Raw genomic sequence first — 25058 nt, 5'->3', positions numbered from 1 at the left:
GGGTAAATGAATAAGAGGGAGTTAGAGGGATAGGACACAAAAAAATAACAAACAGATATTAAAAACCTACTGAATATTACAAAGAAAAACTGACACACATTCACACATTTATGTAAAATCATTGGACAGGATTGATGGGGTGGGGGCAAGCACACGGGAAGGTGGCAACATCAGCTGAGGCTGCCTTGCCATCCACTCCTCCCACCCATCCATGGCCACATTCCCCAAGGTAAGATGTAAGCAGTGGGCAGCTCCTTGTTCAACAGCCAATGGCCTATTAAGGCCTCATGCCAGAGGCTGACTGGAATTTTCCAATTGCCCTCCAGATACTCTCAGAGGTACAGGCCAGCAAGTGGCACATTGTCAAGAGGGTGGAACAGGACTCCAGGTGGGCATTGAGATCTCTCCTCCTTCCTCACCTGTCTGAGCACACCAGGGGTCTTGCCCACTGCACTGCCACGCCATGACTGTTCCATCAGCTTGCTTTTCTTACCTTAGAAGTTAAAGAGTTGAGAGAGAGAGGGCATGTCATCCTGAACTGTCCCCTCACTCTCTCTTACTTGGAGAATTGAGTATCTGCTCTTCCCCCGTTGGTGGGCCCTGTAACTGTAAGGGCCTGCCCGTCAACCAACCTGGGCTGGTACTCAGGTATCACAATTCCCAAATACACAAGCTTGTCATTACTTCACTATTAGTGTCACCAGCATTTCTGAAATAAAATTATGCACCAACATTGCAGTACCTCTAGAAATGGCAATCTACTTGGTGAGGGACATCTGCAGCACAGAAGCTCATCTTTTGTAATACTCAAAGAAGTAAAGCTACAGAAAGTGCCATAAAATCTTACCACATTTGGCAGCTTAGTGGAGACAGAAGTAGAGTTAATGTTCTGAGTTCAATACAATTCCTCTACGGAACTCAAGCAGACTCATTTTGGACTCAAAACATTAACTATGTTCATCCCTCCAGAGATGCTGCCAGTCCTGTTTTATTTAGTAGAAACAAAAACAGAAATTGCTGGAAAACCTCAGCAGGTCTGGCAGCATCTCTGAAAGGGAAGCACCTGAACAATGAGCCTGAAATGCTAGCACTGTTTTCTCTCCATGGATGCTGCCAGACCAGCTGTTTTTGTTTCTGTTTATAATAATTACAACATTTGCAATTGTTAGGTTTTTTTTCTATAGTTTTAAAGCATTCATTTATCGGGGGGGGGGGCATTGCTGCCTGGATCAGCATTTGTTGTCCATTCCTAATTGGCCAGGTGATGGTGATGGTGATGGCGAGTTGCCTTCTTGGACCATCGGAATTTCTCAAACACTTTCTGCCCTTATTTCAGATTTCCAATATCTGCAATACTTTGTTTTTGCTTCAGTGGTACAGTTGGTACAGGAGGTGGAGGTCTATATGGCCCTATCTTAATGAACACCGTGTCTTGGTTGTGGTCAAGCTGTATCCTTGGGGTAGTCTAGTTCAGGTGATATGCCTGACAGTCCATCCATAGTTGGATCCACAATGCCCACATGAACTATCCGTTATTCTCCCTGAGAAGCACCACCAGCAAATATTCAACACTTCAGGAACCAAAGCATCTATAACAGAGATGATGGGAGTCATCCTGACAACAGCACAAATGTGGTAAAACAGTAGCTAAAATCTCATGGTCGATTTTTGTCTGTTTTCGCCATTGGCTCTCATCTGGTTAAGCTCCCAATTATTGGATAACCAGTCAGGTACAAGTCACCGCACTCTGGGACAGCAAAATCTCTAACATCCTGACTTACTTGGACAACCTGCAAGACCAACTCCTTGGGCAGCAGTTACGTTATCAAGACAACAGCCATAGACGGAATTGCTGCAGTGTTGTTGTGGGGCAGATGGCGGTATTGCAGCTGTGGAAAGAGTGAGGGAAAGCGTGTTAAACAGATCATATATTGAACACACACACATATGTACCAGCCAGAAAATCAAATACTCATTTGGGTTTTATAGGGTGAATACCAAAAGGTTTTGTTTTGTCACCCAGATCCTGTTGCCTCTCTCTGTGTTACGGCTGTTGAGAAAGACCATAATATATTGCAGCAAATGTAGGCCAATGAGCCCAGCTCTATTATTCAATGAGGTCATGGCTCATCTGATAATTCTCCGCTTGGAGACAGTAAGGACTGCAGATGTTGGAGCTCAGAGTCATTAGAGGTGGAAGTGGAAAAGCACAGCAGGTCAGACAATGGCCTGAAACGTTGACTTTTCTGCTCCTTGGATGCTGTCTGACCTACTGTTGTCTATCCAGCTACACATCTACTGACTCTGATACGCCTTCACTCTGCTTTCCTGCCTTTTCCACATAACCCCTGATTCCCTTCCTGACCAAGGATCTCTCTCTCTCCTTCAGTTTTTACTGTACTGAATGACCCAGCCTCAACAGCCCTTTGCAGTAAAGAATACCACAGATTCACAACCCTCCGTGAGAACACATTTCTCCTCATCTCTGGTTTGTATGTGTGACCAGAGATTGTTCCCTCTAGTCCTACACTCTCCCACAAGGGGAAACAACCTCTCCACATCTATCCCGTATGCTCCCTACAAATCTTATTTGCTTCAATAAGGTCGCCTCTCATTCTTCTGAATCCTAATGAGTACATGCCCAATCTATTCAATCTCCCCCCTTCCTCTCCATACTTGGTATCAGCCAAGTGAACCTTCTCTGGACTGCCCCTAATATCAGAAAATCTTCCTTTCAATAATGGGCAGAAAACTGTTCACGATATTCCAGCTATGATCTCACAAACACCTTGTACAGCTTTGGCCAAACTTCCTTACTTATATGCTCCATTCCCCTTGAATAGAACCATAGCGATGTACAGCACGGAAACAGACCCTTCGGTCCAACTCATCCAAGGCCGAACAGATATCCCAAATTAATCAAGTCCCACATGCCAGCACTTGGCCCATATCCCTCTAAACCCTTCCTATTCACGTATCCATCCAGATACCTTTTAAATGTTGCAATTGTACCAGCCTCCACCACTTCCTCTGGCAGCTCATTTCATACACGCACCACCCTCTGCGTGAAAAAGTTACCCCTGAGGTCCCTTTTAAATCTTTCCCCTCTCACCCTAAACCTATGCCCTCTAGTTCTGGAACCCACCACCCCCAACCCCAAGGAAAAGACCTTAACTATTTGTTGTTATGGTACAGGAAGATGCAGCAGATTGGAACAGGTGCGTCGAATTTGAAAGCCAAGATTTCTATGGTACATTTTCAAGCTGGTTTCTGTTGTATGGGGAGATGCTTCCAGAGATTTGCTAACAGTGTGAATTGCTGAGGTCATAATCGAGGTGTTGGGAGCATGGAGTGCATGGTTTTATCTTAGAATCACAGAATTATTATGGCACAGCAAAGAGGCCCTTCAGACCATTGTGTCTGTGCCAGCGCTCTAAATAAGCAACCGAATTAGTGCCATTCCCCCCAGTTTCTTCCTATGTATCCCGCATAATCTTCCTTTAAGGTAATAAACCAAGTTCCTCTTGAGTGCCTTGATTGAACCTGCTGCTTCCACAGCACATTCCAGATCTCAGGATTGCATTAACGGGACCCTCCAGAATTCAGACAGCAATGGCAGAAGGGATTCAGAGGTCGAGAGGTCACCAGGAAAGCGTGACCTTGAAAGGGTCAGCAACGACTTTGTATTGGGAAGGGTTGAAGGTGGGACCTGTAATTTGTCATAAGGGCTTTATGCCAGTTGCCTATTTGCAGACTGCCAGCTTAGCTCCCAGACTAATGGAAGCTTTCAACATGGAATTAAGCTGCTAATTATAAGACTACTCCTGCTGGATAACTCAGTGTATACAATATGGAAGCACCCACCCAAAATAACTAATGATTGAATTTTGGTTTTTGCACTGAAAAGGACAATCATGCCTTAGTCGCAAGTGGGAACAGCAAGATATTCCAGTGGTTTAGAAAAAGCCTTGCTCCCTTTCTAATTAATCTATCTGGCCATACTCAAAGCTTGCTGTCTTCAAGTTTTGGTTTAGTCATGTGCTTTTAATGCAATTATATCTCACTTCACAGCACTTCAAACAACTTAAGTAGGGAAACAGCTGATCCCAGTCATTTCTAGCCCACACTGCATCTGGTCCTACACTCAAATCAGATTCTAAATCAGCTTCTACAGGCTGCTTCAAAGCAAATTTAAGAAACACTGATAGACAAAAAAGAAATGCCGTGGTTCCACAGTTCTCTCTGATCTTGGTTCAAAGTTTTAAAAACAGATTAAAAGACCATTTCTGTAAGACATGGTCAAATCTTCAATCCTACTGCTGGTCAGGACTGCGTGTGCTAACACAAGTCGTGATGCTGTGTGGCATTTCTGGATTGGGTTTCCATACCAATCTGAGTCACATTCTATTATAATGTCACAAGAGTGCAGTGACTATCTCGGGTCAGTTAACTTATGTTTCTTAATCAAAGCAAGTTTCTGCTTTAGACTTGCGAGTCTAGTCATAGATTATGGCTTTGTCTCTGACTGAGTGACAAACTCAGTGCCACTAATGGTAGGTAACTCTACTTTCAGTCTCCTCAGAGGCATTCTGAACTCTTCTGAATGGGAAACAGATTGGAGCTGGAGAGGACATGAAAGGATTGTGGCTGAGTTGAAAGGGCTCAATTCAACTGAGGAGCTGAAGGTGTTTCTTTATTATTCATTGATGGGATGGGGGCATCACTTAGAGTCATAGAGACGTACAGCACGGAAACAGACCCTTTGGTCCAACTCATCCATGCTGACCAGACATCCCAACCCAATCTAGTCCCACCTACCAACACACGGCCCATATCCCTCTAAACCCTTCCTATTTTCAGATACCCATCCAGATGCCTTTTAAATGTTGCAATTGTACCAGCCACCACCACCTCCTCTGGCAGCTCATTCCATACACGTGTCACCCTCTGAGCGAAAAAGCTGCCCCTTAGGTCTCTTTTATATCTTTCCCGTCTGACCCTAAACCTATGCCCTCTAGTTCTGGACTCCCTCACCCCAGGGAAAAGACTTTGTCTATTTATCCTATTCATGCCCCTCATGATTTTATAAACTTCTATAAGGTCACCCCTCAGCCTCCAATGCTCCAGGGAAAACAGCCCTAGCCAATTCAACTTCTCCCTATAGCTCAAGTCCTCCAACCCTGAAACATCCTTGTGAATATTTTCTGAACCCTTTAAGTTTCAAAACCTCTTTCAGATAGGAAGGAGACCAGTATTTATTGCCCTGGAGAGGTGTGGTGTGCTGCTTTCTTGAACCATTGCAGTCTTTGGGATGTGGTGACATCACAGTGCCATCAGGGAGAGAATTTCAGGATTTCGTCCCAGTGACAGTGAAGGGATAACAACATATCTTCATGCCAGGATGGGGTGGGACATGGGGAGGAACTTGTAGGTGATGGTGTTCCCATGCATCGTCTACCCTATCCTTCTCGGTCATAGAGGTTGTGGGTTTGGAAGGTGCTGTCGAAGGAGCTGACTGAGTAGATGGTTGGTGTTCCAAGTGACAGAATACTAATAATGCAACTCCTGATTCACCATAAGCCGGAATTATAGCCGCATAGTTTCATCAGATATTTTGGCAACTTGCCCAGGTAGATACTGATTAATTTAAAAATGATCTCCCATCAGCAGCTCCTAAGATTAATACTTAAAATACAGAACAACCTCGATTATCTGGATGAGACGGGTGGGGAGTATTTTGTTTGGATAACTGAGAGTTTGGATAATGGATTGTTTACATAATGGATCGCGTTTTTAACGGGACCTTAAGATCTTGTTTGGATGATCCAAAATTCAGATAATTGATGTTCCGACAATCGAGGTTGTACTGTACTGAGCAAATTTTAGCATTACTTTTCTTCATCTAAAACGTTAATTAGCATTAAGCCCTACTATCATCACTGGAAGGCATTTTTGAGGGAGTTTGCAGAGCGTGATGAAGTTGGATGAAAACCGTAATCAAAGCTTCTTCAATTCACCAACAATTTGCTGAACACCATCACACCCAGATCCACCTCTCTACTCTATCTTTGTAACTCCGTGTTAACCTTGGTCAACCTACCTAACCTATGCATTCCTGCCACTACAGTGCAATTCAGCTGGGTCAATCTATCTAATCTGTTTACCTTTGGACTATGGGAAAAAAACTGGGCCACCCAGAGGAAAATTGGATGGAAGACTCACTGAAATTTTACTACAAGTTTGGTGGGCTGGGGATTGGAAGGGCTGCTAAGCAGACTTGTGTCAGCGAGGGTCTATGACCCTCATCCCAACCCAGTGCTGCCTTGAACATTGGAAAGAGCCCCTTTCCACTTTGTTCATGTTGGGCAGACAAATATGTGTGTGTGTGTGTGTGTGTGTGTGTGTGTGTGTGTGTGTGTGTGTGTGTGTGTGTGTGTGTGTGTGTGTGTCTGTCTGTCTTCGTTCTGCCTGTCACACTTTAATTGAAATGGCTGCTACCAACTTCAACACATCCCCACCCCAGGTCAGTCTGGCTCCCAGTTTCGGTTCCGACTGTCTGTTGACTGGACAATATCCAGCCAAAGGGCAACCAAATTGTGGTCGAGTGTCCTAAATAAATCCAAGGCCTCTATGACAGATCGTTAGATTACAATGAATGGATGAAAATGGCACTCACCCTCACAGGCACCAGGCATGATGACATGAAGGTCCTTCTGCACGTTACAGCGCTTCATCCTCAGTGCACACTCATTATCATAGGTTATCCCATCAGACCCACAGACCTAGCCAGAGAAAGAGTAGGCAGTCTCACATCAAAAGGGAGAAAAAAGGACAAATATCTTCAAAGGAAAAATACTAAACCCTGTGGAAAAAGTAGCACTGGGTAAGTTGAAACATCTGTTCCAAGTATCATTCCCAGCAGGATTTTAAAAAAGGACAAAACCTTAAACAGAAATACTGCTGACAGGAATGAAAGGAACTTTGTTCAATTCACAAACTCAACAGTGTCTTTTTTCTAAGTAAGCTTTTCTCCTCTTTTTGAAGAGGAAGTTCTTTCTAAAAGATGTTCCCTCTACTTGCTTCAGGCTATCAGCAGCACCTTCATCAAGGCCTCCCAGATTAAAAATTCCACAAGCCCACATTTGATCCCTTCCTCACCGCCCCCAGCCCCACCAACTGTGGGAGACCAGAAAGCGATTTGAATATCTGTAGAAATTCCAATGGAGATGAGGGGAGCAAGTTATAAATTCAATAACGCAGTGACTGTGAGATGCAATCTCTTGTGGCAAACACAGTTCAGATCCAAAAAATTTACATTTGACCTCTCACCTCTATTTCAGGCACAGAAGATCACGACACATTCACTCATTTTTTGGATTGCTTTTGTATCTTGGGAATCCTCGATGTGCACCTAAACAGGTGGACGGGGCTACAGTTTAACACAACAACCAGAAAATAGAATTTTTGGCAGAGCGGTGCTGCTGTGGTAAACGTCAGCTGATACTGAGGTATCAGTCTAGTTTATGCATTCCAATGAGGGAATTGGGCCTGAACTCTTTTGATTCCGAGATGAAACAGTTGCCTTTGAGCTAAGCAGACAAAGCATGCATTGCTAAAGTCACTTGCCCTGGGGAGTGTCAAAAAAGAATAGTATAATGGCATTGAATGGAAGTGGCATTGATTTATAGAAGCTCTAAATCTAACCCAGTGCACATGAAAGCTCTGGGTGATAAGTTAAAGAGGTCCTAACAAAATGGACCTCAAATTGACGGGTATGGTTATTGAAAAAAAATCAATGCTGGGTCCTATAAATAACAGTAATGTCACTGCTGGCACCTCCCATTAATCTCACTGGCCACTGCAAATGAGGAATGAAACTGCATTGAGGCCCATTCTAAGGCACGGACTCAATTATTACATTGATGTGCAGCACAGAAACATCCTCTTTATCATCATCTGGATTCATGTAAAGATGTTGTACATGGGGCTCCTTGCACCTTGCTGTGTCTAACTCTAATCAGTACGTCCTTCTGTTCCTTTGGTCCTTAAATACTTGTTCAGATCGCCCTTAACGATACTATTCAGTTCAGCTACTCCATGTGGTAGCAAGTTGCACATTCTCATTGTTCTCAGGGTAAAGGGATTTCTCCTGAAGCAGAAATGGAGCAGAATAGATTGATTCATCAAGTAACTGGGCTTTAAATTTGCTCTGCTCTTAAATTTGCAATTGATAAACCCAAAACTGAACACGCTTATCATACAGGAATGCAATTCTTCCCTTGTACATTTCGGAGCAGGCTCATCATATTGCAAGATATTAAAATACAAGTTTCGAATTAAGGGCTCTTGACCAAGATAACCCGAAGGACTGAGTGGCAGCCTTGGTAATTTATAAGTGCAGGAACAATAGGATGCCTTATCATTAATCATCAGAGTGCTTTTGTTTTCAAAACGAAGAACAGGGATAAAGGAATCACTTTTCGTGACACTATTACAAAGCTTCATCTTAATTTGGAGAGCTGCCTGTGGTAGTGACGAAAACCAGGAGAGTCATTACTCACAGGATTCCGAGGGACATTGTGACAGAGGAATTCACAAACACAGCGGTCATCTTCCGCATCCTCGTCCCACGTTCCGCCATACTTTCGGCACCGTTCCTGCTCACACTCATTGTCCTCACCTGAGCCCGACCCTCCAGAACCGCATTCTGACAAGAGCAAAAAGACAGGCAGAATACTGCTGAGATGCAAAAACTGGCACAGAAAGCAACGGGAAAGGGGTTGGGGGCAATTTAACCAGGAGGCCAGAATGTTAGAACAGTCCTGTCCTTAAGCTGTCAGGATCCCCCATTGTCTGAGTTTTTCATTTGCTCTCTTCAGTGGACAGCAAGAAAGCTCAAAGTTAATGGAGTCCTCCCTTTATCTACTGTATGCATCCAGGACCCAACTGCAATTTCAAATCTGGGCTTCAGAGGGAAAATACACTGTTTTTCTTCACAATTTTTCGCTGGAGTGTCAAAGGCTGAGGGATAAACTTATATAGAGGTTTATAAAATCATGACAGGCATGGATAGCTAAGGTCTTTTTCCCAGGGTGGGGGAGTTCAGAACTAGATGGCATAGGTTTAAGGTGAGAGGGAAAAGATTTAAAAGGGACCTGAGGGGGCAACTTTTTCATGCAGAGGATAGTGTGTGCATGGAATGAGCAGCCAGGGGAAGTGTTGGAGGCTGGTATAATTACGACATTTAAGAGGTATCTGGATGGGTATATGAGTAGGAAAGGTGAAGAGGGATATGGGCCAGGTGCTGGCAAATGGGACCAGATTAGTCTAAGAGAAGTTGGACCGAAGGGTTTGGTTCCATGTTGTATAACTCTATGACGCTACAAATAAAAAAAGTCAAAGGTGAACATAATGCCAAGGCCAGGAATCCAAACCTTACCATCTAGACTGTAAGCAAGTCTGTCAAATTATATTCATGGAGAAGAATATGAAATATTTGTATTTATTTGCTGTTAATGCAAAAAAAAATACAGAGAAGAAGGAGTAGGAAACAAGAGCACTAAAGGGTCCCTAAAGAGGAAGAGGGTAAGTATCCTGTAAGTCAAGATGCAGTTATACAAATGAATTCCAAATTACAGCAAAGTACATTTTGAGCTTATAGATTTTTGCATTTAGCAGTGCCAAGTTATAAATTTCATGTTAGCATGACAAACATTTCCATTTATTGGTCATTTACCATCTTAAGATAAACTGGGGAGCTAGAAAATAACCAAATAGCTCTCTCCCCAGGCAGTGTATAAATGTACCTCCCACCGTGGCACACTGTGGTACAGGTCAAAAATGATTTTAAACTCCTCATTCTCAGAGGTGTGAAAGCAAGTGCTAAGGATGACACAAAATGCTGGAGAGCGATATGACCATAAAACCACAGGAGCAGAAATTAGGCCATTCAGCCCATCACGTCTGCTCCGCCATTCAATCATGGCTGATAGGTTTTTCAACCCCATTTTCCCACTTTCTCCCCATAATCTTTGATTCCCTTGGCAATCAAGAACCTATCTATCTCTGTTTCAAATATACTTAATGATTTGGCCTCCACAGCCCTTTCTGGCAATGAATTCCACAGGTTCACCACTCTCTGGCTAAAGAAGTTTCGCCTTATCTCCATTCCAAAGGGTCTTGCCTTTACTCTAAGGCTGTGCCCTCAGGTCCTTGTCTTGATACAGACAGGGTGGGCAAAAGACTGGCAGATGGAATACAATGTGGGGAAATGTAAGATTGGCAGGAAGAATAGAGGAGCTAAATGTTGTTCAAATGGAGAAAGACTTAGGGATTGAGAATCCACGTGCATGAATCACAAAAAGCTATCCAAGTTAAGCTAGTAATAGGGAGGGAAAACGGAATGCTGGCCTTTATTTCAAAGGGAATGGAGTATAAGAGTAGGATGGTTTTACTAAAACTAATCAAGGCACTAGTCAGCCCATAGCTGGAATACTGTGAATGATTCTGGGCCCTTTATCTAAAGAAAGATAACATACCTTTGGCATATGACTGGCATTGGAGTCAGTCAAGAGAAAGTACTGTGTTACGAGGGGGAGGTTGAGTAAATTAGGCCTGTATTCATTAGAATATATAAGGATATGAGGCAACCTTTTTGAAACATGCAAGATTCTCAGGGAAATTGACATGATTGATGATGGAAAAGTTCTGTGCTTTCATGGAGAGTCTAGGATCAAAGGGTGTAGAGCCATTAGAGATGTACAGCACGGAAACAGACCCTTCGGTCCATGCCGACCAGATATCCCAAACCAATCTAGTCCCACCTGCCAGCACCTGGCCCATATCTCTCCTATTCATATACCCACCCAGATGCCTTTTAAATGTTGTAATTGTACCAGCCTCCACCACTTCCTCTGGTGACTCATTCCATACATACACCACCCTCTGCGTGAAAAGGTTGCCCCTTAGGTCTCTTTTATATCTTGCTTCTATCACCCTAAATCTATGCCTTCTAGTTCTAGACTCCCCCACCCCAGGGAAAAGATGTTGTCTATTTACCCTATCCATGCCCCTCATGATTTTATAAACCTCTATAAGTTTACCCCTCAGTCTCCGACGCTCCAAGAAAAACAGCCCTCACCTATTCAATCTTTTCCTACAACTCAAATCCTTCAACCCTGGCAATATCCTTGTAAATCTTTTCTGAACCCTTTCCTGTTTCACAACATCCTTCCAATAGGAAGGAGACCAGAAGTGCATGCATTATTCCAACAGTGGCCTAACCAATGTCCTGTACAGCTGCAACATGAACTCCCAATTCCTGTACTCAATACTCTGACTAATGAAGGAAAGTACACCAAACGCCTTCTTCACTATCCTATCTACCTGCAACTTACTTTTAAGGAGCTATGAACCTGCACTCCAAGGTCTCTTTGTTCAGCAACACTCCCCAAGACCTTACCATTAAGTGTATAAGTCCTGCTAAGATTTGCTTTCCCAAAATGCACCACCTCACATTTATCTGAATTAAACTCCATCTGCCACTCCTCAGTCCATTGGGGATCTCAGAATAATTGGTCGCAACATTCAAGATGAAATGAGGAGGAATTTCTTCTCTCAGAACCTGAGAGGTCCGTAGCGGGTGGCTCATTATGTATATTCAAGTGTGAAATAAACAGATTTTTAATCAGGAAGGGAGTCAGGGTTTATGGAGAAAAAGTCAGGAAAGTGAAGTTGAGGATTATCAGATCAGATCAGGGTGGAGCAGACTCAATGGGCTGAACGGCCTACTTCTTCTCCCATGTCTTATCGTCTTGTCATCTTCTTTCCTCACTTCTTTCCATAATTCAAAACCATCCCTTTTGAAGAGCTCTGACCAAAGTAAGTGAACACAGAAAATGCATCATTCAAATGTCCTCACTCCTTCCAACAATTTAATGCAGCACTAGGCTTTCAGCCACCTTTAGAATTAGCAACTTGTTTCCTAAAGCTATGCTCAATCATTTGTGCAAATGATTTGAAAATTAAAAATCAACAAATCTTGTAACATAAAAGGGACCAGACTTTGCATCCTAATTTTAGATCAGTCATTGTACAATCATTCACAACAAACCAGGTCTTTGTATTACAAACATTTATGCTTCTTTCTGTAATAGAACAATCCCTAGGTGTCAAATAACTAACCATTTCCACTAAATTACATTAAAGACACTTTAAAGTCATCATGTACATCCCTGAACACCTCAGGAACAGTATTTAGGGAGCATTTACCATCAAACTTCCAGCCCCAATGCATGAGCAAAGATCAATTGCTCACATTTCTGTTTAAATGTAAATTTTCTAGTTGTATTTTGCTTTTTTTGATACATTATTACAGTTGTTATTGATGCTTAATGTTGAAGAGGTTTGGAGAGCCAGTATAGCACCATTCTATGAAGCATTCAGAGTGATCATTCAGAACAGAGTTGACAAAACTCTTCCTACTCGAGTGCCAAGGGTAAAGATTCCTCAGCACCGTGTAAATCACAGGCTTAGTTATTGTTTCCTGAACCATAGAAATCAAAGGAGATTATACAACATGACAAGGGTAGTGAACTAGGAAATTTGAAATGAAAAGCATTGGGTTATCTATCTGCGCGCTAAGTGCACCAGGAGATCAGTGTACTACATGCTTGACTTCCTCTACTGTGTCCATTAACACCTGGGCAGAAACACACTGTGAACAACTTTCCACTTGAACTGCAATGAATCTCGTTAAATATTTCCAAACATAAGACTGTCAGCATAGGACAGTGGCAGAATTTGAGCTCAGGACTGAATATTGAGTTGATTAGAGGGAGGAATACTGCATTTAATTCTCGTCTCCCTGCTATAGCAAAGATGTTGTGAAACTTGAAAGGGTTCAGAAAAGATTTACAAGGAACAGGCCATGGTTGAGGTTTGAGCTACAGGGAGAAACTGAATAGGCTGGGGTTGTTTTCCCTGGAGTGTAGGAGGCTGAGGGGTGAGCTTATAGAGGTTTATAAAACCATGATGGGCATGGATAGGGTAAATAGGCAAGGTCTTTTTCCAAGGGTAGGGGAATCCAAAACTAGAAGGCACAGGTTTAAGGTGTCAGGGGAAAGATTTAAAAGGGATCTAAGGGGCAATTTTTTCATGCAGAGGATGGTGAGTGTATGGTATGAGTTGCCAGAGGAAGTGGTGGAGGCTGATGCAATTAAAACATTTAAAAGGCATCTGGATTGGTATATGAACAAAAAGGGTTTAGAGGGATATGAGCCAAAAGCTGGCAAATGGGACTAGATTAATTTAGCAGAACTGGTCAGTGTGGACAAGTTGGACTGAAGGGTGTGTTTCTTTGCTGTACACCTCTATGACTCTAAGAAAAGTAATCCTGACCTTTTTCTAGAGTGGTTGGTTGCTAGTGAACTGCCTCTCCCTGCATTGGAAAAGTAGCACCAGGCTGGAGAGTAGATTCCCACCACAAAAGCAATTAAAAGAAACACTGCACTTCACCAATCCTCGATAGAACTAGTCTGACAATACGGGGACATGAAGGTAAAGCTGACCTCCCATTCGTGTGTAGCCGTCTCTACCCATGATGGTTTCCACAGCAGGGAGTGGTTTGGAGGAAAATGAATAATTTTGTATGTAGATGTGTTTTATCAACTGTACCATTCAAACTCCTATTGTGATGAGTAATGTATTGCAATTTAATGAGGACATTTGGTAGAGTGTGGAACACCAATAAACCTGTCTCCAACACACCAGTCTTAATTTCCACTGTCTGAAACTTGGCCTCATGGACTTATGAGCCTATCGCTTGGTCAAGGACACTACATTTGGCAGAGTACTGGCTCCCAATTACTTTGTGAAGTGCTTCCCACAAGGGATGATTTTTGACTGCTTCGTTACAGACAGACAGTGCATGACTTACACAAGTAAATTTAACATAGCCAGCAGCAGCTGCACTGAAGATTGGAAAGCTGTTTCCTATGAAAGCCTGCTCAAAATACAGCATGCTCAAGTATCGTAGCATATCAATGTCTGGTTATACAATTGGTATGATAATAAACCTGCAATACAGCAGTGGAGAAAGTGAGCAGCATACACTCTCCGCTAAGCACTCAAAACCAATCATGGATGAAATTTAATGCCCCCGCCCTGAGGCAAGTTTGGTTTTGGTGAGGGATTTAATCCATTGGGAGGGTGGCAGCTTGAGTTCCCTCTGCCTTCCTCCCACTGCCTCATTCAATGCATGGCAAGAAGACTTGGGGACAACTTTCCTGAACTGACACTAACTGAGGCCTCTAGGAGGGTGTTTAACGCTTACTTAAGGGCATCTTCCTGTCCCACCATGTAGGAAGCCCAAAACATGTTACGGTACTGTTGCCTGATTGAGGGACGTGGCAATCATGTGAGGGAGCGCCCTCCCGTACCAACATTCCTTGCCATTATTCACCTCTACCTGCATCCCTCAGTCTTATGATGTTCAGCCTCAGATGGGTGCAGTACCTACAGTAGCCATTTCCTCCCTAAGGGTGCTGCTGAGCAATGGTGGATCACAGACTCTGTCCCTGGTGTCCCTGATCTTGAGGAAAACCAACATCACTCCAGTCAAGTGCCTGACTGAATATATCGGATTTCCTCTGAAACATTTTCTTTGCAGGGATACCACTGGCAGTCCATCTGGCAGGAGATCCCTCTATTAAATATTGCCTGCGACTTTCTTTCCTCTCCACGCCACAAATCAAAACACTCATAATCTTATCAAATTGTTTAAAAAAGGGCATCATTCTGGCCTAATTCAATCTCACAAGCCCCATATTGCATTTTCATCAGTCTTCCCAGTAGAGGCTGCACTGGCAGACTGTGAGAGACTGGCAGAAAGGAAGCTAACAACAGGGTATTTTCAAACACCGAAGGTTACTCAATAAGCCTAATTATAACAAAATCTCATTATTAGACAACTGGATAGCGTCAGGAAAGTTAGAAACATGAAATGCAAACAGAAAATGCTGGAATAAAACTCAGGAGAAAGTGAGGACTGCAGATGCTGGAGATCAGAGTCGAGAGTGTGATGCTGGAAAAGCGCAGCAGGTTAGGCTTATGCCCGAAATGTCGATTCTCCTGATGTCGATGCTGCCTGACCTCCTGTCCTTTTCCAGCACCAGACTCTCGACTCTGGAATAAAACTCAGGCAATAGCTATTGAGAAGGAAATAAAAATAAAGTTTAAACTTAATGATTGTTACTCGAGAAATGTATTGTGGGGTTGTGAATTATTGGTTGTCTATGTTGCTAAGCTGGGCAGATCAGAAACAGTGGAAACATTAAGGATGGTGCGCCATGCATTCACCTTTGGAGGAATCAAAAGGTCTTTAGAGTCTTACAGTCTCTGGAGGTTGAACATATGAACCACAATATCAAGAATATTCCGGTTATGTATAGATACTGCTTGATGGACAATAATCTTTGCTTCGGGAGTGTGGTGCCGGAAAATCACAGCAGATCAAGCACCATCTGAGGAGCAGGGATCCTGATGAAGGGCTTTTGCCCGAAGCATTGATTCTCCTGCTCCTCAGATGCTGCCTGACCTGCTGTGCTTTTCCAGCGACACACTCTCAACTCTCATCTCCAGCATCTGCAGTCCTCACTTTTGCCTGATAAATACTTGGAAATTTGATGAGAAGGAATTTGATGAGAAATCCCACCATGGTGGGATTTGAACCTGGGTCCCCAGAACGTTACCTGGGTTTCTGGGTTGACAGTCTGGTGATAATACCAAAAGGGCATCACTTGCCCTCTGCTAACGTATCTCCTTGGTCGACTTTGCTTGTTCCTTTAATGGACAGAGCTTCTAAACTGTAGGGCAGCGCCCCTCACTAGTCACGTCTGCACAAGTTCATAAGGGATACTTACCATCATCGCAAAAACCCTCATCCACAACCTCGATTTTCTTCTTCTGCTGGCAGGAGGCAGACTGTAGATCACACAGGTGCATGTACGTGACCCCATCACTCCCACAGACTGAGGAAACGGCTTGATTGTCACACCGAGGGCAGACGCACTGGCCACCCACGCACTTTGCTCCAAACAAACAGATGGTGGCGCCACATTGCTCTGAGAAACAGAACAGTGAGAAGGTAGCAAACAGGAATAGCAAAACATTGAGAAGCCTTTCTGCATCAGGCCAAGAGAACTTCCTCCAATGGTAACCGAATCACTTCAACTTTCAGAAGGAAAACACGTTAGAGGCCCACACAGGACATATTTTTCTATTGAATTCAAATTCCACCATGGTGGGATTTGAACCTGGGTCCCCAGAACGTTACCTGGGTTTCTGGATTGATAGTCTGGTGATAATACCAAAAGGGCATCACCTCCCCTCTGCTAATGTATCTCCTTGGTCGACTTTGCTAACCACAGGCTATCCGTCATTATCATCAAGAGTTTTTTGACCTACACATATTTATTCAGTTGCATGACTACATGTGACTCCAGAGTCAAGAGTGGGGCACTGGAAAAGCACAGCAGGTCAGGCAGCATCTGAGAAGTAGGAGAATTGATGTTTTGGGCATAAGCCCTTCACCATTCCAGATGCTGCCTGACCTGCTGTGCTTTTCCAGCGCCCCACTCTCGACTCTGACCTCCAACATCTGCAGTCCTCACTCTCTCCTATATGTGACTCCAGACCCACAGCAATATGATTGACTGCGTTAGAGGATGGACAATAAATTAGGAGAAAGTGAGGACTGCAGATGCTGGAGATCAGAGCTTAAAAATGTGTTGCTGGAAAAGCGCAACAGGTCAGGCAGCATCAAGGGAGAAGGAGAATCGACGTTTCTGGCATAAGCCCTTCTTCAGGAATCTTCAGGATTCCTGAAGAAGGGCTTATGCCCGAAACGTCGATTCTCCTTCTCCTTTGATGCTGCCTGACCTGCTGCGCTTTTCCAGCAACACATTTTTAAGATGGACAATAAATGTTGATCCAGCTAAGGAATCTCTGCTACTCACCCGAACTATGTTTATGGTCAGTCACAACTGATAACAATAGAGAAATAATTCAGGGGTTAAATCAGTCTAAACACCATTTATAAAGCAGCACACAGAACTTATCTGCTTCAGCCTCTGCATGGTGTTGGAATGAACACAATCTTCATCCAAAGCAGAGAGCCAAGCCATTTACATTACTGATTGGAGTGGGAGGGGAGGAAAGGATTAGAAATATGAAATCATAACCATCTGTGCCTCTCAGATTGATCAGATTTTCTCTTCACACTCTATTACTTTTTATAGGATCTCTCACCCAAAGCCTCTATGTGACTTCCCTCAATGTCAGCAGCAAAGGAGCAATAGCCTGCTCATAGATATCTCCAGAGCCACTATTAATGCGATTTTCTGAAAAGTTGGCAAATGTCACTTGTACCACAGATGATGCCAGCTTCCCTCACTAGATTTAGGGGTCAATCTTCTGTCAGCACAGACCTCAGGCCATAACAGACAATAGTGAACTCACACCCACAACCATAAGTGGGTAAATGGTGTGGTTCCTGACCTCGACTGGGTGTCCTCCCAGTTTTTTTATATTTAAGAGTTATACTCCCACCTTCCTTCAGGGGGGGATAGTGTTCAGGTCACAGCAATCGGAATCCAGAACCCAAGGCTATTTGTACTAACGACATGGGTTTGTATCTCATCACAACAAATGGTAAAATTTAATTATTTTTAAAAATATGGAATTAAAAGCTAGCCTAATGGTGTAAATATTGCTACAGGTAGTTCTACTGTAACATGATGGTTACGTTCTTGTGTAACCCTGCATTATAGAAAAATCACACATTAGAAACAGCGTTTAAAGTGTTGGAGATGTAATCACTTTACAGCCAACACATGTTTTAGAAGTTCGTGGTTTAGAAATAACGTCCCCAATTTGTCAATCGCGTGACAGCGAATTTGCATTGAGGAAATGTACATTAGGACAGAATGACCAGTATTTTAAAAATCCATCTGGTTTACTAATGCCCCGTGGGGAAGGAAATCTGCCGTCCTTACCCAGTCTGACCTATACATGACTCCAGACCCACAGCAATGGGCTTGACTGTGTTAGAGGATGGACAATAAATGCTGACACAGCCAGCAATGCCCACATCTTATGAATGGATGATACAAAAAATAATCAATCTGACTGATTACTGACAATCCTTCAGCACTGTAAACGGCAGCAACTACAATAATTGGAATAGCCTGGGGGGGACGCTGGTGCGTGGGTTGAGGGGGGGGGGGGTGGGGAGGAGGGGGACACTTTATTAATATTCTTTCAATTCTGTATTAATGCTTAAGTATCAGTGCCTGGGTATCCTGGACCGAAGATGTCACCATAGGCAATGACATTGCAAACCTTTGACTGCACTCATTCAAGTGCACCTGACAACAAAGCTAATTTTAATTCTAATTTTAAAATGTGTTTAAAAAGGGAACTACCTTCACCAAAAAGAATTTGACAAAATTAGTTTCTTTCATCCATTTAAAAACAGACAATCTGAGGTCTCAATATTAAAATTACACATAAGTGGGTTGCTTTTTGACTTTGTCTATCGTTGAGGGTTTTGAATGAACATTAAACCAAGGTTCAGTATGCTTGTCTGGAGGATATAAAAGATTCCTATGGTATTCTATTGAAGAAGAGAAAGTTATTCTGCCATCCTGTTCAATATTTACCCTTGATCAATGTCACAACAAAATCATCAGGTCATTATCACATTGCTGTTAGTGGGAATTTGCTGTGTGTAAATTGGTTGCAATATCTCGTGCATTCGAGCAGTGACTACACTTTAAAAAGGACTTTTGCAGCCTTAAAATGTACTTGTACACCCGGGGGTCATGAAAGGCACTTATACAAATGTATATTTCATGAGTTAGCCAGCATTTATGTGACAATGAGGCTCCCAGTGAGTAAATGCAGACACTGATTTTGGCTGCTCCCAAGGCAACTAAACCTACGAAGCTCATGTGAGGAGATAACTAAGGGCCAAGAAACTGTGTAAGTTTGCTTTGATTACTGACTATCCAATAAACTAAAAATGGGATCTTGATCAAATGGGCCAATGGGCTGAAGAGTGGCAGACAGAGTTTAATTTAGATAAATGTGAGGCGTTGCATTTTGGGAAAACAAATAGAAGATAGTATGGTGAAGAAGGCGTTTGGTATGCTTTCCTTTATTGGTCAGAGTATTGAGTACAGGAGTTGGGAGGTCATGTGGCTGTATAAGACGTTGGTTAGGCCACTGTTGGAATATTGCATGCAATTCTGGTCTCCTTCCTATGGAAAGGTTGTTGTGAAACTTGAAAGGGTTCTAAAATGATTTACAAGGATATTTCCAGGGTTGGAGGATTTGAGCTACAGGGAGAGGTTGAATAGGGTAGGGCTGTTTTCCCTGGAGTGCCAGAGGCTGAGGGGTGACCTTATAGAGGTTTATAAAATCATGGGGGGCATGGATAGGATAAATAAACAAGATCTTTTCCCTGAAGTGGGGGGAGTCCAGAACTGGAAGGCATAGGTTTAGGGTGAGAGAGGAAGGACATAAAGGGACCTCAGGGGCAATGTTTTCACACAGAGGGTGGTACGTTTATGGAATGGGCTACCAGAGGAAGTGGTGATGGTACAATTGCAACATTTAAAAGGCATCTGGATGGGTATATGAATAGGAAGGGTTTGGAGAGATATGGGCCGGGTACTGGCAGGTGGGACTAGATTAGGTTGGGATGTCTGGTTGGCATGGATGAGTTGGCTCAAAGGCTCGGTTTCTGTGCTGTACATCTCTATGACTCTAATTAATGGCACATCTAACTATTGTGAAAAATAAAAGCTCATGATATTGTGTGTAACATAAGAGCATGGATAGGGCCTTTATTTCCTGGACAGTAGAATGTTGAGGGGTGACCTTATTAGATTAGATTACTTACAGTGTGGAAACAGGCCCTTTGGTACTACAAGTCCACACTGACCCTCCAAAGAGCAACCCACCCAGACCATTCCCCTACATTTTCCCCTTTACCTAACACTACGGACAATTTAGCACTACCAATTCACCCAACCTGCACATTTTTGGACTGTGGGAGGAAACCAGAGCAGCCAAAGGAAACCCATGCAGACACGGGGAGAATGTGCAAACTCCACACAGTCAGTTGCCTGAAGTGGGAATTGAACCCGGGTCTCTGGCACTGTGAGGCAGCAGTGCTAACCGCTATGCCACCGTGCCACCCATTGAAGGCTATATTGAAGGTTATAAAATCATGAGGGCGTAGATAAGTTGAACGGCAGGCACCTTTTCCCTAGGATGCGGGATTTCAATGCTAGGGGGCATATTGTTAAGGTGAGGGGAAAAACATTTAGAAAAGACATGAGGGGCAACTTTTTTTTACACAGAGAGTGGTTAGTGTATGGAATGAACTTCCAGAGGAAGTGCTGGATGTGGGTATAGTTACATTATTAAAAAGATATTTGGATTAGGCAATGAATTAGAAACGTTTGGAGGGATATGGGCCAAGCTCAGGCAAGTGGGACTAGTTTAGTTTGGAATTATGGTTGGCATGGATTGGTTGGACCAAAGGGTCTGTTTCTGTGCTTTATGACTCTATGACTATATCTACTGCACTTCAATAAATCTTTCATTAAAACTAGCAGAATTCAAACTTTGATAATAACTGAATGGCATTTAACTCTCTTCAATGTTTTGGTGACTTTGCCGATGTATCACGGACCTAGTGTGTTTTGTCAGCTATCAAACAGAAACATAGCTCAAAGCACGGTACCATTGAAATGTGAAAATCTTATGTATAAACAAAAACAAAAACAAAAACAAAATCAGAATGAACTCAAGGCTCTTTATTTAGACACCACTCAAAATCTCAGTCATCAATAATACAACCACTTGCTAATACATAGTGTTTTATCATATCGCAATGTCTCTAAGCACTCCATGTGGCGAATGATTTTTAGATAGTAGTGACAATTATTGGAGGTAAATGTAGCAAACTCTGAATGGGCAACTTCCCAACATTTGAAACGTGCTTTATGGTAACTGCTGACTGAGAGAGAAATCTTGTCCACTTTCATAAAGCTAGTCTCTTTTTTTCTAAAAGCTGTTCATTAGCTCAAGGATACTCTGTCTTTGATTTTTTTTCAGACGGGCAATAAACCAAGCCAGGCTCTGATTAGTCTGATTTGGTACAGAGGTGAAAAGGATCTTGAGAGGTCTTTTGTTTCTACGTAAACAGATGAGACTTCAGGCCAAAGTGGTCATGTTTTAGAAGTGTCCTGTATGATGAAAGGGGAGTAGTCAACTCTTTAGCTGGGCTGAACAGTTTTAGTTCAGTCTTCAACAGTGAGCTGTGTGGAAACTCTCTCTCTTTTCTGCCCTTCAACTTCAACCTATAAGCATGTGTTCCATTTATACTGGGTTTTTAAGGGAGTTTGCTTATTGGGACTGTTGTGTGTATTCGGAACAGCATAATTAAGTCTAATTGGATAGGTTAAGCTCTGTAGGGATCCTTTATTCTGTTCTTTGTTTCTCATTGTGTAATTGTGTGAATAAAGTTTTGTCTGTTTTAAAATTTATTAGTCGACCTCGCTATCGTACTCCGGGTAATTTTCACTGTACAAATTGCAAAGTTACGGTCTGGGGACTGTCTGCTTAAGAATGTTTTGAGTGGTCTGGCCTAGCCCATAACACTACACACTAGGAGAAGTCATAGAATCCATTCAGTATGGAAGAAGGACTTTTGGGCCATCAAATCCATACTGGCCCATCGAAGAGCATTCCACCAGGCCCAACCCCATCCCTGTAACCCTGCATTTCCCATGGCTAACCCATCTAGCCCGCACATCCCTGGACACTATGGGCAATTTAACATGGCCAATCCACCTAAACTGCATATCTTTAGACTGTGGGAGGAAACTGGAGCAAACCCATCCAGATACAGGAAGAATATGCAAATCCCACACAGACAGTCACCTGAGGGTGGAATCAAATACAGGTGCCTGGCATTGTGAGACAGCAGTGCTAACCACTGAGCTGCCATGTCACCCTCAGCTTTAAGTAGTACCAGGGGATCATTGTGATCCAGGTGAACTACTCCAATACCAGACTGAACCTCAAGTTAGGCTTGCAGACTTGCAACTCCCTCGGAGGGTAATGTCTATAAAAGGTAATACAAAAGTACTTACTGCACTCTCCCTGGGCTGCAACTTGTATATCCCTTTGTTTGATGCAGGACTGAACATGCAGCTCGCATTCATTATTGTACGTGTTGCCGTCTGTGCCACATACCAGCTGCTCAGAGCTGACACATTCTGTGGGGCAAAGACACTTTCCTGTTTCAGCCTCGCAAATAGCACCAAACTGGCAGTTTCCACAGCGATCTGGAATTGGGAACAGAAAACACAGGACATCACTTAAAGTCTAAAAGTAACCATTTTATATCCCGCTACCCCCTCCCACCTCACTTCATGAAGGTTAGTGGCAAAAAGGTAAAGTATGCAAACATCCTTATTTACTCCTTGACAAATATATACTGAAACAGCATGGTAAGATGTTCAACACAAGGAACATACAGATATCCATCATACTCAGATTCCTCATGGTTCCTGCATTGCAATTCTTCAGGTTAGTCTCTTTAGCCATTATGACAACCTGGGAATGCAGTGTAGCTGCTGGAATCATAGAATCCATACAGTGTGGAGGCATTCGGCCCATCGAGTCCAGACTGGCCCTTGCGAAGAGCACCCCATCCAAACCCACCCCTCTACCCAATAACCCTGCATTTCCCATGGCTAATCCATCCAGCATGCACATCCCTGGACACTGTGGGCAATTTCCCATGGTCCATCCACCTAATCTGCACATCGCTGGGCTGTGGAAGGAAACCAGCGCACGCAGACACAGGGAAACCATGTAAATTCCACCCAGATAGTTGCCTCAGGCTGAAATTGAAGCCAGGTCCCTGGCACTGTGAGGCAGCAGTGTTAATTGCTGAGCCACCATGCTGCCCAAATCAGTGTTCTCATTATCCAAACGCTGTAATATAGAAGCATAGAGCTCAGGAGGAATAGGCCAATTACTCTTTTGAGCTTGATCTGCTATACAATGCGATCATGGCTGACCATTCAACTCAGTCCTCTGTTCCCGCTTTCTCCCCTTATCCTTTGGTTCCTTTAACTCTCAGAACTATATCTAACCCCTTTTGAACTGAAAACATTCAATGTTTTGGCCTCAACCACCTCCTGTGGCAGAGAATTCACAGGGTCACCACTCCCTGGGTGAAGACATTTCTCCTCATCTCAGTCCTAAATGGCTGACCCTGTATCTGTGGCTATGGTTTTGGCTTCCCCAGGTCATTGGGAACATTCTTCTTATACTTACCCTGTCTAGTCCTGTTAGAATTTTATAGGTTTCCATTAGATCCTCCCTCATTCTTCCAAACTCCAATGAATGTAGTCCTCCTAACTGATCCAGTCTCTCTCTAAACATCAGTCCTGTCATCCCAGGTCACATTTCACAGAGAAAGTTTGCTTTTACAAGTTGAGAATGATATACTAGGATTCCATACATTATACAGCACAGAAATAGGTCATTCAGCTCAACCTTCCACGCTGGGTGTTCAGGGACCAAACAAGTCTCCCCTCAATTTACTCCAATCAGCATTCCCTTCAATTCTTTTCTCTCTTATGTGTATGTCTAGTTTCCTGTTCAATGCGTCTCTACTGCTCATCTCAACCATTGCTTGTGTTAATGATAAACAGCAAGTAATTTGAACGATTGCTCCTATTGCAGGTTGCCGATCGTGGTTATGAAAGATTTATAGGTTGTCTGTCAGCGATGTCTTAATGTTTTTAAGAACAAGTACAATGACAAGAAAGAGATGATTGAGGGAGACAATTTAATCAATCCAATCAGGATGAAAACCGATAATTCGCCCAATACAGCAGCCAACTAGCTTCTGAGTAATCTAACGATTTTCAACACTTCTACTGTTACGTACAGAGACTTCAATGAATAAGAAAACTATAGAATCGGCTGAAAATCAGGTAGAAATTTATTGTTATGCATATCACTTTTATTTACCTCAGTCAGTCCCTTGCTGGTCTTGATCTTTATATGAATGCAGTTAAAAGATATTTAAACAAAATCAATTCACATCCCCAACTGGAAACGGATAGAAATTGCATTTACATAGCGTCTTACAAAACCTAATGATGCCTCAAAACACTTTTCAACCAATGAAGTCCTTTTTGAAGTTCAGTCGTTGTTGTGTAATGACACACTTGGCTATAAAGTACAGACTACAAAATACAGGGGCTGATGTTGCTTTACCAAATATCAGGAAAACACAAAGGGGAGATTTTAATGATAACTTCCACAAAGCTTGAATGTCTTTCCTGCGAGGGAACTGCTGCATTGAATCACGGGCAGTTATTCAGATTGGTCTATTATAACAAAGTTTTCTTTTTCGATTATAGTTTGTGTGTCTCTCACCACAATACACAGTCCTTGAAGAAGGAGGTCAATGGATTTCCTCCCCTGAGGCACATCATTCATTCACAAATTAATCCAGTCATATTCATAACGAGTTGGAAATATCAATTGACAAAGGCAAGTCCTACTGTGTTTCAAACCCTTGTAAAACCCATATATCCATGATTTACATGCGTAATGCAAAAAGAATGGACTGACAAATGCAATAATGTAGTTTGGGAATCTGTTATTTTGCTTGATTCAATCTGAAACACACATCACTCACCATAATACAAACGAATTCCATTGTATTTATGGAGACATTAGATCAGATAAGAGATAACCACCGTAGATCTCTTATTGCCCTATGCACAGCAGAAAGATTACTGAGAGCAATTTCCTTGGTAAAGTTATATATAGAAGGGTACAATCTATCAGGTCATTGATGTAGCCAAACTCTCAAACTATATTATTGCCCATGAGAGCTAATTTTTCTTTTCATTCCGCTTGTAAATCATGGTTGCATGAATGTTATAAGGGTTTGA

At 42.8% G+C, this 25058-nt stretch overlaps 1 protein-coding gene across 9 annotated transcripts in view; it reads right to left on the bottom strand.

Moving 5' to 3' along the window:
* agrn (agrin) overlaps positions 1 to 25058 on the bottom strand; it is a 513439-nt gene that overhangs the window by 94237 nt on the left and 394144 nt on the right. For all 9 annotated transcript variants that reach the window (XM_072586197.1, XM_072586199.1, XM_072586200.1 and 6 more), the window contains 5 exons: positions 22227 to 22421; positions 15921 to 16121; positions 8562 to 8707; positions 6677 to 6782; positions 1782 to 1889 (listed from right to left, as the gene is read on the bottom strand). In XM_072586197.1, the coding sequence (XP_072442298.1) occupies positions 1782 to 1889; positions 6677 to 6782; positions 8562 to 8707; positions 15921 to 16121; positions 22227 to 22421 (756 nt within the window). The remainder of the gene's footprint in view (positions 1 to 1781; positions 1890 to 6676; positions 6783 to 8561; positions 8708 to 15920; positions 16122 to 22226; positions 22422 to 25058) is intronic.

This window comes from Chiloscyllium punctatum, chromosome 16 (genome assembly GCF_047496795.1).
Source record: "Chiloscyllium punctatum isolate Juve2018m chromosome 16, sChiPun1.3, whole genome shotgun sequence".
NCBI classification, from domain to species: Eukaryota; Metazoa; Chordata; class Chondrichthyes; order Orectolobiformes; family Hemiscylliidae; genus Chiloscyllium; species Chiloscyllium punctatum.
Note: the sequence above shows the minus strand (reverse complement) of the source record. Positions and strands in the feature narration are given on the sequence as shown.